The 16,477-nt window shown below is 40.9% G+C and overlaps 3 protein-coding genes and 1 long non-coding RNA gene across 6 annotated transcripts in view; 2 read left to right on the top strand and 2 right to left on the bottom strand.

Moving 5' to 3' along the window:
- The first annotated feature begins 27 nt into the window (after window positions 1-27).
- On the top strand, window positions 28-2,340 carry LOC6544640 (arrestin domain-containing protein 4). The gene is made up of 4 exons (XM_001970939.3): window positions 28-176; window positions 827-1,318; window positions 1,373-1,555; window positions 1,630-2,340. The coding sequence occupies exons 2-4, from the start codon at window positions 863-865 to the stop codon at window positions 2,017-2,019; spliced, it is 1,029 nt and encodes a 342-aa protein (XP_001970975.1). The 5' UTR covers window positions 28-176; window positions 827-862; the 3' UTR covers window positions 2,020-2,340.
- Window positions 1,946-2,505, bottom strand: LOC113563961. Its single transcript, XR_003407733.1, has 3 exons — window positions 2,469-2,505; window positions 2,108-2,140; window positions 1,946-2,025 (listed from the first exon to the last, which is right to left on the bottom strand). It is a non-coding gene; the product is annotated as an uncharacterized LOC113563961 (long non-coding RNA).
- A 194-nt stretch (window positions 2,506-2,699) lies between these two features.
- Window positions 2,700-3,834, top strand: LOC6544639 (formylglycine-generating enzyme). Its single transcript, XM_001970938.3, has one exon. It carries the CDS (start codon window positions 2,762-2,764, stop codon window positions 3,770-3,772), a length of 1,011 nt encoding a protein of 336 aa, XP_001970974.2. The 5' UTR covers window positions 2,700-2,761; the 3' UTR covers window positions 3,773-3,834.
- Window positions 3,835-4,762: 928 nt separating this feature from the next.
- Window positions 4,763-16,477, bottom strand: part of LOC6545637 (breast cancer anti-estrogen resistance protein 1) — a 30,594-nt gene continuing 18,879 nt past the window's right edge. For 2 of the 3 annotated variants that reach the window (XM_015158108.2, XM_001970937.3), the window contains exons 3-4: window positions 15,430-15,699; window positions 4,763-7,211 (exon numbers count right to left, since the gene is read on the bottom strand). In XM_015158108.2, coding sequence (XP_015013594.1) covers window positions 5,364-7,211; window positions 15,430-15,699 — 2,118 coding nt within the window. In that variant the 3' untranslated portion in view covers window positions 4,763-5,363. Of the gene's footprint in view, window positions 7,212-7,416; window positions 7,609-15,429; window positions 15,700-16,477 lie in introns of those variants that run through there. The other variant, XM_026976577.1, reaches the window with a different exon arrangement.

Genomic DNA, 16,477 nt, shown 5'->3' with positions numbered 1-16,477 from the left:
GACGACGACGACGACGACGACGACTATGACTATGATCAGTTGCCAAACAAACGCTAGAGAGCGTGGTCGAGATCAAGCCAAACGAATCGCGCTCAGAGCCAGAACGGGTTGAATCGGATCGGTTCGGACTGGATTGGTGTTCCGATCTGGCCAAAAAAACACCTTTGTGTGTACAGGTATTTGAAAAGCGATCATTAATTCAAGTGCGCCCACCACAGTCATCTAGAGAAAACAATTGCTTTGTTGCGGATAAACACAAAAATTTGAACAATTTGAATGTGGTCCATCCAATGGCACTGGACCGGTGGGAATCCGCTTTCCACTAGGAAATTACGTCAATTTCCTCTTCGGTTTCTGTTTCCCAATCAGCAATCCTCAACATTGTCACCAGTGCACCAAACAGGCTTGCCGACTATGGCAGTTGTAGCTTACGTTTTTGGCAAAGATGTACTTACTGGAGTCTGGAGTCTGGCCCAGCGTTGGGGGCGCAGGCGTGACACGGCCGACATGCTTCATGCGCCGACCTTGCAGTAGATGCTTAAATGTTCGGGCCTTTCGTGCTGCATAGTTGTGCACGCAGCCATCTCTTGGCCATATCAAACTGGTTTTGCTTCCTTTGCCCGCCTAGATGCTACCCACATAAATATGCAAACAAACGCCGTATGTACATATGTATGTATGTTAGGCCAGTCCGTAGTACATGGTCTCAGACTGGCTGGCTAGCTATGACGGATAAGTTGTCATTAACCAAACCGAATTGACGCGAGCGGAGCGGGCTGAAAATTTGGCAACCCTGTTCTTATGAATTTCGTTGGTTTCTCCTTAGGCATACGGATGAAATCGGGAACAAAACAGAGCCACGATGCCGCGCAAGCTGCTTAAATTCCTTATCATCTTCGACAACACTTCTCTCCTGTACTTCCCGGGCCAGTTCCTCTCCGGACGGGTTCTAATCGAGTTGCAGGACGAGACCCCCGCTTTAGGACTTCATTTTCATGTGGTAGGCGAAGGCGTGGTGCGCAACGGGCGGCGACAGGAGCGGACATACGACAAGGAGAACTATATTGACTTCCGGATGCGGCTTCTGGGGGACGTAGACCAAGGAGGTCCGGCCATACTCTCGCCGGGAATCCACAGCTTCCCCTTTAAGCTCGGCTTGCCACTAGGCCTGCCCTCTACATTTCTCGGTCGGTATGGCTGGATTCAGTTCTACTGCAAGGCGGCGCTCCGCGAGAACAATGGCATAATCCACAAGAACCACCAGGTCTTCATTGTGATGAATCCCATCGATTTAAACCTTGAGAAGCCAATCTTAGCAGTAAGTTGTGTTACCAATCCGGTTGATAAAATACTCACATTTCGTCTGACTTAGCAACCGTTCACCTGCGAAGTGGAGCACAAGCTTGGCGTCGTCTGCGTTGGTGGAGGCCAGATTAAGTGCAGAGTGTCCCTCGATCGCGGTGGGTATGTGCCCGGCGAGAATATCCTGGTCACCGCATTCATATCCAACTACAGCAATGTGTCCATTAAACGGACTAAGGCATCGCTAACTGAGGTCGGTGGTCCCACTTTTAAGTGGCTAGTTACAGTTCATTAATCTTGATCTTTGGATCTTTTGGATATCTTTAGACCATCGAGTATTTGGCGCGGGGGAAGGTGGTGCAAACGGAAAAGAGGGAGCTGGCTGTCTTAGTTCGCGGCAAGATCCGTCCGGGTGCAAAAGACGAGTGGCACAACGAGCTTTACGTTCCGCCCCTGCCGCCGACCAATTTGCATGGCTGTCACCTGATCAAGATATCCTACGACGTATTCTTCGTGATCGAACCCAAGTCCATGGAGAAGGAGATTAAGCTGCAGCTTCCAATCGTGCTAGCGACGTACCCCTTCCGACACTCCGGTGATGCGGTTAATGCCAACACCTGGCCGGAATCGGTGCTAAAGCCAGACACGCACACTCACTATCCGTCCACCCTGCCCATATTCCGGCCCTGGCTGCACGAGAAGCCCAGCGAGGCATAGCCGCGGCTATTAGGATTGCCGTGTATCACAATTTGTTAAGACCGACTTGCGCCATACAACAATTTAAACTTATTTAACTTATACTTACTTTTTCCAATGTATTTGGTCTTTGCAACTGCGGCTTTTTCGTTTCCAAAAATTGTTTCATGATTAAACAATATCATTAATTATTTAAGTTTTGTAAAACAAATAAAAACGAAAATTAACATAAAGAATATACAATTATAAATTGTAATTAGCTCATATATGTAACTTTATAAAGCCAAACTAATGTGGGTTAGTTATTATCAACTTGGTAACACCGCACTTATTAATCTTCTTACTGCTGTTCATGTTAGAAGGTTATTATCTTTAGATATTTGCGCTAAAGTTACTTCTTAAATAGTTAGATTGTGAAAAAATGTTAATCTACCGCCAATACAATAACATAACTAAAAATTGAATAATACTTTTATGAAACTAGGTTACCAACACTGGGCCTCGTACTACTCAACCAACTTTGCGTGGAAAAATCCTCAGAAATCTACATCTATAAGAACTTTAAAATACTTAGAGATCATATTTATTATGGTATGAGGGTTCATTTAGAATATGCCAATTTTTTTTTTGTAATCTTTCCCAAAGTATGTATTAGATTGCTTGAAAACACCACAGCCTAAAGTATGCTATACAAATAAAATCTTGAAAGCTGGCGTGTGAAGTATTGAGGCCAAACATAAAAAGGGCCACACTGCGCATCAAGATGAAAACAATTTCTATAGTTATCTTTATTTGGTTAAATGTATTCCATGACGTATTCAGCGACTGTGGCTGCCAAAAACTCAATCGGAAGTCCCCGGATATGCCGACGATTTCAGGACAAGTGTGCCAGCAACGAGCACAGAGTGCTCACAGCCACTACCGGGATTACTATGGCGAACTGGAGCCAAAGATTGCTGACATGTCGCTCATTCCGGGAGGCACGGTTTACGTGGGCACCGACAAAGCGCACTTTCCGGCCGACCGGGAGGCTCCGGAACGGCAGGTCAAGCTGAATGACTTCTATATCGACAAGTATGAGGTCTCCAACGACGCCTTTGCAAAGTTTGTTCTGCACACCAACTACACCACGGAGGCCGAGCGATTTGGCGACAGTTTTCTGTTCAAGACCCTTTTGAGCCCATCGGAACAGAAGGACCTAGAAGACTTTCGAGTGGCGAGCGCCGTCTGGTGGTATAAAGTGGCCGGCGTGAATTGGCGACATCCCAATGGAGTGGGCAGCAATTTAGACAACCTGGGCCGACACCCGGTAGTGCACGTCTCGTGGCGCGACGCTGTGGAGTACTGTAAGTGGGCCGGCAAGCGTTTACCTAGCGAGGCGGAGTGGGAGACAGCTTGCAGGGGCGGCAGGGACCGCAAACTGTTTCCCTGGGGCAACAAGCTGATGCCAAGGAACGAGCATTGGCTGAACATTTGGCAGGGAGACTTTCCCGATGGCAACCTGGCTGAAGATGGTTTTGAGTACACAAGCCCGGTGGATGCATTCCGACAGAACGTGTACGACCTGCACAACATTGTTGGCAACGTCTGGGAGTGGACGGCAGATCTGTGGGACGTAAATGATGTTAGCGATAACCCGAATCGGGTAAAAAAGGGCGGTTCTTATCTGTGCCACAAGTCCTACTGCTACAGGTACAGGTGCGCGGCCCGCTCGCAGAACACAGAAGACAGCTCGGCCGGCAACCTGGGTTTCCGGTGCGCCAAGAATGCGTGAGTTGCGATCGTGGGCAATTCCAGCTTTTTGTTTTTTTTTATAATATATGTATATGTTATGAACAAGAACTTAACCGATGTTTCATTCATATTTTTTATAAATGTTTATAAATATTTGGTATATTTCTTATCGTATGAAATAAGTGTGGGAATATTAAAGGTGTAAAAATACAAAGCCTTTCTATCCGCATGCACGTCTTGCACCTCCAAAGTCTGTGGTAAACTCGGGCGAAAGAGAAATGCTAATGTAATGTAAATGTAAAAACATAACAAGGAAACCTTTTTTACATCGCTAACTTCCTTTGCTAGTTTTAAGCTTCTAGTAATTTTAAACGAAAGTTTGTATGTGTGCAATGAATTCGAAGCTAAACACATCTTATCTTACACAAGATATTTCTTTTCCGGAAAACTAACCGTATTCTTTGTATATAAAAAGAAAAATTCTAATGTGGAGGCACCAAAACGGTATTCAAGGATTACCCTTGCGCGATTTAATATTAAAGCTCCCGCTGCTTAATTTTTTGTTGAGATCTTTGAGACAATTCAGGTCGCCGGGCGTGATACAGAAGACGCAATATCTCGGGGGAGATTTGGCGCAGCAAAAGTGAAATTTGTATGATGCACCGCCCACGCAATATGGAATAGGCCGCCATGGCGGAGGAACCACAAAATGCATGAAAGCGTATGGCGGGAGGAATAGGGAATGCAACGAAATGTCAAAAGCTATTGTGTGAAGAAAAGCGGTGAATGAGCTATCGATAACTTTCGATACATAACAAGCCATCGATGGCGGAGTATTTAAAGTTGCAGACATTGTCTTGTATAAGATTGCTTTGAAAATAAATAGTACACTTTGTTGAACAAATGTCCCAAGGAAAAACTAACTTATGTATATCCATTTACTGGCAATCACTTATGAATTTTATGTAGTTCAAATGTTGTCGCCCGGGTATACGAAATGTAATCAAACTGCTGCTACAGATTTCAATACTTTAAGGTTTACAGTTATTTTATTCGAAGTCTTTAGTTTATTGTTCATATTACATACTGATTTCTTGGTAGTTTACGATTTATGTGTGTATGCTTGTATATCGCTGACTGTAGTTGCCGTGGCGCAATTCAAAATGTTTAGAGTAAATCTTTTAGATTCTGACTATGCAAGTACAATAATGCGTGCTTAACCTATGCAGATGGTTATGTGGTGGTACGGCTAAGTTTATGTTCTACAGTATACAAAACTATGCTGAAATGCTTCACTGATACAACATTGCTAGTGGACATGGCGGGGAAATACGCTAATTTACATTATTATGGGCCTGGGGATCTTACTATGTACAGTATCGGAACTTAGGCTAGCCTAAACCTGGGTTCTGGCAGGGATGGCGCGATTGTGGCTATGGTGCTGTGCATTTTCAGATGTTTTCCTCAAAATATCACAATGCAAAATATAAGCGGCAATTGGTGCTCGTTTGCTGAGGTCAGGATATGCCGATGTCAGATACACATGCATATGCTACATCTACCAAAGCGCGGATGATGCTGGAAGACCTGGCTACACGCCTCTCAGCTAATACTGGTTGGCAGAAATCCATTCATGCTCCCACTCCCGCCGCCGTCGACAGATGAACTGCCTGCAGCATGACTGCCTTGAGTTCCCGGGCCAGGTTGTTGATGTGCACCACCGAATCGACCATCTCCTGGACTGCACTACCGCTGGGGAAGTGGGCTGCCGCCTTCTTCGACTTCAAGACGCAGGTTTTAAGGGCTTCGGAGAGGGCGTTGGTGCAGCGCAGAATTTTCTCCCGCAGCGCCTCCTTGGAAATGTTTCGATAAACGTTGTCGCCTATGGTCACCAGGTTGTGAGCGCTAACTACCACAAACTTTCCATATGCAATGAAGAACTTGGGCGGCTGGTTCTTCTCCACTGTCTCCAGGAAGGAATCAATGGCCTGCATCAAGTTGCCCATGTGAGTAGAGATCTGTTGGGCGTAGTAGCGCACTAGCTTCTTGTCCTTGTCGGTCATCTCTGGCGACTTGCAGGGCGTCGTAGGTGTCGTGCGTGCCGTGGGCGTGCTTGGAATCGATCCAGAAGCAGCGCCCATGGCCGAACTCTCAGCAGTCCGAATAACCGTATCGAACTGCGTCTTCAGGTCGGCGGAAATAGCTTCACGCAAAGCCTCGTTTTTTCTGGCAGCTGCATCCTTGGACTCGAAGGCCACGTAGTCGTAATCCTCCAACCATTCTGCGCTTCCCCGACTGCCCTCAAATGCCCCAGTTCCTGATCCTCCGTTATGACCCGCGGTCAGCTGCCGCTTAAAAAGAAGCGAGGCGTTGCCCTGGATGAAACTGGTGGTGGAGCGCACGTCCTCTGTGAGCGTCTGGGCACAAACCATCAGTTGGTCCAGTGCGTCCGGTGGTCGGCAGCCGTGCTTCTCGTCACTTCTGGCCAGTTGATCTACGGACCAGGCGCCTTGGGCATCGAGGGATTCGGAAGAGTCGTGAATCAGCTTGTTGGCATCCCGTAAAGCTCGCACCAAGGGCCGCAGCTTGAGGGCCAAGTTTCGGTCCTCCGAACGCGTAGCGTTTCCAAGGGCTCCCTCCCCGAACTCTGCCAGGTCGTGGAGTGTGGTGCGCAGACGCAGGGCTGCCAACTTCAGCTCCATTATGGCCGGCTCGAGTTGAGCTCGGGTGCGCCAGTTGGGCACTACGAAACTCAGCAATCGGTTGATCGCGGCAGTAGTCTGCGATTGCAGCTTTGCGAGTGTTTCTAGTGCGGAGGAGAGCTCTAGAGGCAGTTCTTTGGTAGTGGTGACAGTGGCAGGTGTGGACAGCACCCGCTGGTCCAGCTCCTGCAACGGAGGCAGCGGAAAGTCGTAAGTTAGCCCACTTTGTTGACGGCGCACAGGAAGCGGATTTCGGCGAGGGATGTCGTAGTCCGGCATGTTGGCTAGCGAGGAACGGTTCGACCCGGATAAGCTCAGGGAGAGGCTGTCGCTGGTCAGCAGTGAGGAGGCGGAGCTGCTTGGCGTCATCTGTGACATTTGCAGCTGGAGATGGCTGCTGCCTAAAATCAGGGGTCGCGGCACATCGTAGGACTCCTCCGCGATGGTGGCGGCCACGCTCTTGAGTGTCTCGAACCGGGCGCCTAGACTAGAGCTGGAGGTCGTTGTGGAGCTAGAAGCCTTCGGAAGACTGCTTCTGGGACTGTCGTAGTTCAGTGGCACGGGCGTGGCCGGCTTGGGTATGTCATACGTTTCGAACTCGCTGCCACTTCCGTTCTGGCGGGGACTGGTCATCATTGCAAAGTTCTGGTAGATGCTTTGGTTGCAATAGATCTGCTGCTGCGGCGTGCTGGGCGCGGCTCTTGATCCAGATCCTGTCGCTGATCCAGGCGGGTAATTGTAGATGTAGACATCACCGTGTCTCTGCGGCGTGATTACCTGCGGGTGAAGTGTATTAGTTTAATGCTGTTTAACTGCCTTTGGGTGTTTCAATTTAACTTTACGACTAGAACTACACCCCCACAAACCCCACACTGCCTGCAGCTAAGAGCCTTATCGATTTTCCCGTACTCTACATATAAAAAGTACTGAAGGAGTCGTAGAACAAAGAATACATCCGGGTGTGGTTGCGCATTCCACTCACCTCTTGTGGGCCTCTCCTCCCGCTCTTCTGATTATTACATCTTGCTTAAATGTACAATTATCAAAAATGTGCTATACAATTAAAAATTCCGGCTTAGAAAACGTTGCCGTCGCAAAGAAAAAATTTGACTGCGAGTGCGAACCAAAGAGGACTGAGTAGGGTTGTGGAAAAGTCGGGAAATGGAAGGGAAATTTTATCGGACCTGCGCAATGACAGTCTAGGATATACAGGTACAATTCAAGCTGTTCAGTGTCAAGGCAAAAGACGGTATGTTCAGAAAGTCCAAGATCAAAAACAAAGAAACATGAAAGTAGGTAAAACAAGATAGAATGCTATTCCCGACTATAGATATCATATCGTTAATCAGCTAGTGAGCGTGCAAACGAGAAATTTCGACATTTCCTGAAATATTGGTACAAAAAATGTTTTTCAAACGTGTGGACATTTTTGGATTTCTACAACCACAATTTCTTCTACATCAGAAAAATTACAAAAAAATTAAACAAAAATAAAATTTTAAATTTGAATGCAGATATTTAGAGAATTGCTCCAGAAACATTAGGAGGTATGCCACTTCAAAATCCGGCTAAGATAAGTTGAGTAATGGAGTTTAGAACTTCAGCCTTGTGACATTTTTGAATTTCTACATCACATCAAAAAAATTACAAAAAAATTGTAAAAAAATAAATTTCTAAATTTGAATGCAGTTTTTTAGAGAATTGCTCCAGAAACATTTATAGGTACGCCACTTCAAAATCCAACTAAGATAAGTTGAGTTATGGAGTTTAGAACTTCAGCCTTGGGACATTTTTTAATTTTTTTGAATTTCTACAACATCATAACATCAAAAAAATTACAAAAAATTGTAAAAAAATAAATTTCTAAATTTGAATGCAGTTTTTTAGAGAATTGCTCCAGAAACATTTAGAGGTACGCCACTTCAAAATCCGATTAAGATAAGTTGTATTATGGACTTTAGAAGTTCAGCCTTGGGATAATTTTTAATTTTTTTGAATTTCTACAACATCATAATATCAAAAAAATTATAAAAAAATTGTAAAAAAATAAATTTCTAAATTTGAATGCAGTTTTTTAGAGAATTGCTCCAGAAACATTTAGAGGTACGCCACTTCAAAATCCGGCTAAAATAAGTTGAGTTATGGAGTTTAGAACTTCAGCCTTGTGACATTTTTGAATTTCTACAACATCACATCAAAAAAATTACAAAAAAATTGTAAAAAAATAAATTTCTAAATTTGAATGCAATTTTTAAGAGAATTGCTCCAGAAACATTTAGAGGTATGCCACTTCAAAATCCGACTAAGATAAGTTGAGTTATGGAGTTCAGAACTTCAGCCTTGTGACATTTTTGAATTTCTACAACATCACATCAAAAAAATTACAAAAAAATTGTAAAAAAATAAATTTCTAAATTTGAATGCAGTTTTTTAGAGAATTGCTCCGGAAACATTAGGAGGTATGCCACTTCAAAATCCGATTAAGATAAGTTGAATTATGGACTTTAGAAGTTCAGCCTTGGGACAATTTTTAATTTTTTTGAATTTCTACAACATCATAACATCAAAAAAATTACAAAAAAATTGTAAAAAAATAAATTTCTAAATTTGAATGCAGTTTTTTAGAGAATTGCTCCGGAAACATTAGGAGGTATGCCACTTCAAAATCCGACTAAGATAAGTTGAGTTATGGAGTTCAGAACTTCAGCCTTGTGACATTTTTGAATTTCTACATCATCACATCAAAAAAATTACAATAAAATTATAAAAAAATAAATTTCTAAATTTGAATGCAGTTTTTTAGAGAATTGCTCCAGAAACATTTAGAGGTACGCCACTTCAAAATCCGACTAAGATAAGTTGAGTTATGGAGTTTAGAACTTCAGCCTTGGGACATTTTTGAATTTCTACATCATCACATCAAAAAAATTACAAAAAAATTGTAAAAAAATAAATTTCTAAATTTGAATGCAATTTTTAAGAGAATTGCTCCAGAAACATTTAGAGGTATGCCACTTCAAAATCCGACTAAGATAAGTTGAGTTATGGAGTTCAGAACTTCAGCCTTGTGACATTTTTGAATTTCTACAACATCACATCAAAAAAATTACAAAAAAATTGTAAAAAAATAAATTTCTAAATTTGAATGCAGGTTTTTAGAGAATTGCTCCAGAAACATTTAGAGGTATGCCACTTCAAAATCCGACTAAGATAAGTTGAGTTATGGAGTTCAGAACTTCAGCCTTGTGACATTTTTGAATTTCTACAACATCACATCAAAAAAATTACAATAAAATTATAAAAAAATAAATTTCTAAATTTGAATGCAGTTTTTTAGAGAATTGCTCCAGAAACATTTAGAGGTACGCCACTTCAAAATCCGACTAAGATAAGTTGAGTTATGGAGTTTAGAACTTCAGCCTTGTGACATTTTTGAATTTCTACATCATCACATCAAAAAAATTACAATAAAATTAAAAAAAAATAAATTTCTAAATTTGAATGCAGTTTTTTAGAGAATTGCTCCAGAAACATTTAGAGGTATGCCACTTCAAAATCCGACTAAGATAAGTTGAGTTATGGAGTTCAGAACTTCAGCCTTGTGACATTTTTGAATTTCTACAACATCACATCAAAAAAATTACAAAAAAATTGTAAAAAAATAAATTTCTAAATTTGAATGCAGTTTTTTAGAGAATTGCTCCAGAAACATTTAGAGGTACGCCACTTCAAAATCCGATTAAGATAAGTTGTATTATGGACTTTAGAAGTTCAGCCTTGGGACAATTTTTAATTTTTTTGAATTTCTACAACATCATAATATCAAAAAAATTATAAAAAAATTTAAAAAAAATAAATTTCTAAATTTGAATGCAGTTTTTTAGAGAATTGCTCCAGAAACATTTAGAGGTACGCCACTTCAAAATCCGGCTAAAATAAGTTGAGTTATGGAGTTTAGAACTTCAGCCTTGTGACATTTTTGAATTTCTACAACATCACATCAAAAAAATTACAAAAAAATTGTAAAAAAATAAATTTCTAAATTTGAATGCAATTTTTAAGAGAATTGCTCCAGAAACATTTAGAGGTATGCCACTTCAAAATCCGACTAAGATAAGTTGAGTTATGGAGTTCAGAACTTCAGCCTTGTGACATTTTTGAATTTCTACAACATCACATCAAAAAAATTACAAAAAAATTGTAAAAAAATAAATTTCTAAATTTGAATGCAGTTTTTTAGAGAATTGCTCCAGAAACATTTAGAGGTACGCCACTTCAAAATCCGATTAAGATAAGTTGTATTATGGACTTTAGAAGTTCAGCCTTGGGACAATTTTTAATTTTTTTGAATTTCTACAACATCATAATATCAAAAAAATTATAAAAAAATTTTAAAAAAATAAATTTCTAAATTTGAATGCAGTTTTTTAGAGAATTGCTCCAGAAACATTTAGAGGTACGCCACTTCAAAATCCGGCTATAATAAGTTGAGTTATGGAGTTTAGAACTTCAGCCTTGTGACATTTTTGAATTTCTACAACATCACATCAAAAAAATTACAAAAAAATTGTAAAAAAATAAATTTCTAAATTTGAATGCAGTTTTTTAGAGAATTGCTCCAGAAACATTTAGAGGTATGCCACTTCAAAATCCGACTAAGATAAGTTGAGTTATGGAGTTCAGAACTTCAGCCTTGTGACATTTTTGAATTTCTACATCATCACATCAAAAAAATTACAATAAAATTTAAAAAAAATAAATTTCTAAATTTGAATGCAGTTTTTTAGAGAATTGCTCCAGAAACATTTAGAGGTACGCCACTTCAAAATCCGACTAAGATAAGTTGAGTTATGGAGTTTAGAACTTCAGCCTTGGGACATTTTTGAATTTCTACATCATCACATCAAAAAAATTACAAAAAAAATTGTAAAAAAATAAATTTCTAAATTTGAATGCAGTTTTTTAGAGAATTGCTCCAGAAACATTTAGAGGTATGCCACTTCAAAATCCGATTAAGATAAGTTGAATTATGGACTTTAGAAGTTCAGCCTTGGGACAATTTTTAATTTTTTTGAATTTCTACAACATCATAACATCAAAAAAATTACAAAAAAATTGTAAGAAAATAAATTTCTAAATTTGAATGCAGTTTTTTAGAGAATTGCTCCAGAAACATTTAGAGGTATGCCACTTCAAAATCCGACTAAGATAAGTTGAGTTATGGAGTTTAGAACTTCAGCCTTAGGACATTTTTGAATTTCTACAACATCATCACATCAAAAAAATTATAAAAAAATTTAAAAAAAATAAATTTCTAAATTTGAATGCAGTTTTTTAGAGAATTGCTCCGGAAACATTAGGAGGTATGCCACTTCAAAATCCGACTAAGATAAGTAGAGTTATGGAGTTCAGAACTTCAGCCTTGTGACATTTTTGAATTTCTACATCATCACATCAAAAAAATTACAATAAAATTATAAAAAAATAAATTTCTAAATTTGAATGCAGTTTTTTAGAGAATTGCTCCAGAAACATTTAGAGGTACGCCACTTCAAAATCCGACTAAGATAAGTTGAGTTATGGAGTTTAGAACTTCAGCCTTGTGACATTTTTGAATTTCTACAACATCAATTTTTTCTACATCAGAAAAATAAAAAAAAAATTAAACAAAAATAAAATTTTAAATTTAAATCGTGTCAAAAAGTTTTGTGGCAAATCTATAGAAATTTACAAGATATATAAAAAAGTAAAAATATCACAACACTTTTAAAAAGTGTGGGCATTTGGAAACAATCTTGCGCTGCGTCTCTGGAAGCTGTATGCTTAATCTCAACAATATCTAGCTTTTGTAGTTTCTTAGATCGAGGCGATTATACGAACAGACGGACATGACCAGATCGACTCGGCTATTGATCCTTATCAAGAATATATATACTTTATATGGTCGGAAACGTTTCCTTCTGCCTGTTACATACTTTCCAACGAATCTAGTATACCCTTTTACTCTATCAGTAACGGGTATATCAAGTCTATATATACCTTTTTGCTTTATTTCACTATATTGAATTTTTCTAAATTAATCATACTCCTATTGAAGCAGGATTGTAGGTTTAAGAGCTGGACTATAGGTTTTACTTCCTACGGAGAACTTGTACCTGAAGGAAACTCTCGATGAGGCAGGACTTCGTTCTTAACGCGATTCGATTCGGCTTTATATGGGTTCAACAAAATGCCCTGTGACATGCCAAAATAAAATCAAAGAGCTGCAGCTGCAGTCCAGGATAAGGATCCGCCAGGTGCACCCACCGGTGGGTAACGGTCAAGGCAGCTGAGACCAGGCCAGTCGGCTAGCGGAATTGGAAGTGACAACTAGACCACCTGAACGTATGTCAACCTCAAGAACTGAAATCGAACGTGGCTCAGCAGGAGCTATGCATTGTCTTTATGGGACCCACGTGTTAGGAATCTCTTTTCCCTGCCTTTTGCTTGCCTTTCAGTGATGGAAATTTCCACTTTGTTGAGCCTAAGTGAATGTTGTAGCAAATGGACAACTTTGCCAAGGCATACATCAGAGAGAGACATCGCATTACAGTCCGTCCGCCAGGCGGTCTTCTTTCCGTCTTGCATCTTGATGCCTGATGGCCAGTAGTTCGAGTACCCCGCATGCTATGAGTAATTCCAGATACTGGGAGTGTAAAAAGTGTCATGTTTTATGTTCTTGTTTAAATTCCAAACCTAAATACAGTGGCATGCTCGAGATAATCATCTCCACGGTTTCGCAGCTTGTTCCTTGCATTTCAATGTTCATTTGAGTTCTCGGCTGATCATCACATTTCTGCCTGCGCCGTCAAAACTGAAGGGCTATGATTGGACGACGAATTTCTCTGGTTCTCGGTGCGTTCAAAATCTCATCATTTTGTCACGTAGGAAACCAAACAAGCAATCTGCATTTGTATGGCAAATGATAATTAGGCAGCGGTTTTTCCGAAGGGATATGTTAGGGAAAACTACAGTGTCCGCTTCAGGTGGGAACCGACCTTGTTTGGAAGCCAACTGGTGGAGGTTATTTTTCCGCTTTTGCAGTGAATCCGGTTTGCTATACCAATCGAAGCAATCGGTAGTCTTCGAGTTTCGCCGACTTTGGTCACGCACAAATCTCCGCAGAATTTGAAATAAAAAAGAGTTTTTGTTGTCGCTTTGACTGCATTTTTAACCATTTTTGGGCAGTAAAACAAAAATGACATGTTTTGCTCAAACGCAAAGTCTCTTTTGTGCTCGTTTTGGATCTGGCCATAAATCTTCATTGGCCATTGCCCGTACCAGTGCATTTGGCAACCTGACTCGGTTTCGTTTGGCTTCATCTCGGTGCGTGACGGAGGTGGATGGAGTTTTAGGGGATAGACGGAGCGATGGAGCTTTGGACCTGCAGAGCTGTGGAGCTGTCTGTATGTGGGCTCAAGGAACTCGAAATTGTCACACAATCTGACGGCGGCTGCCGTCTAACGGTGCAAGCGAGTTTCCCGCCAGCCATAAAGTGTAACTATGTGGGATGGCCGAGGTAGAAGAATCTGAGCAACACTGCCCAACGATTGTGCAACTCTGTGCGCGAGACATTTCCGTTCTCGGTTGACTCGAAGAATGTCGCCATGCACGGCCGTTCCAAGGTGGTAATAAAAAGACCAGGTTGTGTTTGCGTAATTAACACTTTACAAATGCATTTCACCTTTTTAGATGTCTGATTATGCCTAAATCCCTGTCGAACCTCTTCAGTTGTCGCAGCATTCCAATACATCCCCCTGAAATACGTCAATGGTACATCACACCAACTGGGAATATCTGCCTCTACAAGCAATCGCATTATCGGTCAAGTGTATGTTTGGAGCCATCCTCCACAAGACTTTTGACGCCTTCAAGTGACAGACTGGTGTTATGAGATTTTTCGGACGCAATAAAATCGAACACGAGACGAACAAAAGGCAGCTTTGGGTATTTAGTGCAGAGCTTTTCGAGGCAAAAGGTTTCTCTAAATCTATGCCTCCGCTAGCAAATCTCCCGGTGCAATGTTCAGCGGGGCGGTCAAATCGCTGGCCCTCCTTCAGACCGAATTTGAATTTATGGTCTTACTTGCCTCCAGTTAAGATTGATAGCTGCCGATAATGCTAGAAAATGTTTACGAGTCTGTAATTTGAGTTTCATTTTATTTGATTTGCCTGCGAGTCAGTCATTCAGCGAGTCCGCTGAGAAAGCGAAAGTTTTTCCAAGAGTACCATCGCCCATGAATGTGGGCGTCTGTCGAGGTTTCCAAAGGTCGGCGAGCTTTTTGGATGCTAATGGTCACGTCGGCCAAGTAGTTTTACCCGTTTTTTATCCTCATTTAATAGGTAATCACTTCCTGTACTGAGTTCCTTGAAGATCTTTAAGTCTCACATCATCATAAACAACAGATCACCAACACCTCAAATCTGCAGTCGTGCTCCTTCTATGCTAAATTGTTTGTTTCCTTTAATTTGCAAATCAAATGGAATCAAAGTGAAAGAAATGCAAATAAAACGCATGTCCAGCTGACAAATTGTCAAATTTCGAGTCGAATGCAAAGGGGAAACCAGTTGGACAGCTGCAGACCCCTGTGGACGAGGCTATATCCATGAACCAAGGCATGGCTCTCGCAACTCTTATTAATTGCACAATTACGACACGCAGTTGTCGTGGAAAAAGCAGGGCATCGCACTCGTGGAGATGCAGATGGATGAGCGATGGTCCCCCCTGAGCGAACTGATGGAGCGACGGATCGAGTTGCAGGAGCCGAGAAATTACTTTCTTTCACTTTCCTGACAAATATCATAATTCAGTAGCCGCAAGAGGATGTACAATTTGCAAAAAAACGAAATCAATCAAGATGCACTTCCTCCCGACTGCCTGCTTCCCATCAAAAAGGCTAACGGAGCGGAAAATTGGGAAATTGACAAGTCATCCGGTATGAGGACGAGCAACATACCTTTGTCGGCGAGGCGTGCCACGATCTCCTCGAGCCGCGAGACGTCGACTCTGCACCGAGTCCACTACTAGCCCCTGCCGAATTGGAGTTTGAGGACGACACCGCGCTGATGATGGAACCGTTCTCGTATATCTCCGCCGAGCAGATGGAGCTGTTCAGCGTGGCCGTGCTGGCCGCCAGGGATGGAATTGGGGAGCTGGCCGGCGAGGGAGAGAAGCATCCCGAGTCGTACGAGTTCAAGACGCGCAACCGGTTGCCCGGACAAAGACCCTGAAATATATATAGAGCAATGAGAATATGCTTAGTTGGGTAGTACAGAAAAGAGATCCAATTAGGGTATTAAAATAAAATAGTGTGATAACCACAAGATGTCAACCCTAATATATAGTTTTCTCATAGCAAAACAGAAACTTTTATATTTTTATTGTGGGGAAAACAAACAATTTATTTGAAAAAGAAAAATATCGAAAATATCAAATATATCGATATTTTTTATGATATTTTAAATATTATACATACATACATACATACATACATGCATACATACATACATACATACATACATACATACATACATACATACATACATACATACATACATACATACATACATACATACATACATACATACATACATACATACATACATACATACATACATACATACATACATACATACATACATACATACATACATACATGCATACATACATACATACCAACATAGTTCCACCGGTACATACACTACACATACACTACACCGGTAAGAGAGCTTAAATTAGAAGACATGCCTTAGTCTGCACTAGAACTAGTTGGGAATTATAGGGCTACAAGAAAATATTTTTCCTACAGAAATATTAAAATAACTATGAGCTCCAACAGTAAGTAAAACATACTTCAGGCTTTATTTACTCAGGCTTTTACTACTCACTTTAAAGACCTCACTATTTCACTCACTAATATAATTATGACAAAATAATAGATTATATAATTTCTTACAGCTCGACATTAATTTTATATTGTATTTTAAATATTTTTTATGAATAAA

This window comes from Drosophila erecta, unplaced genomic scaffold, assembly GCF_003286155.1.
Source record: "Drosophila erecta strain 14021-0224.00,06,07 unplaced genomic scaffold, DereRS2 tig00000021-arrow-pilon, whole genome shotgun sequence".
NCBI lineage: Eukaryota > Metazoa > Arthropoda > Insecta > Diptera > Drosophilidae > Drosophila > Drosophila erecta.
Note: the sequence above shows the minus strand (reverse complement) of the source record. Positions and strands in the feature narration are given on the sequence as shown.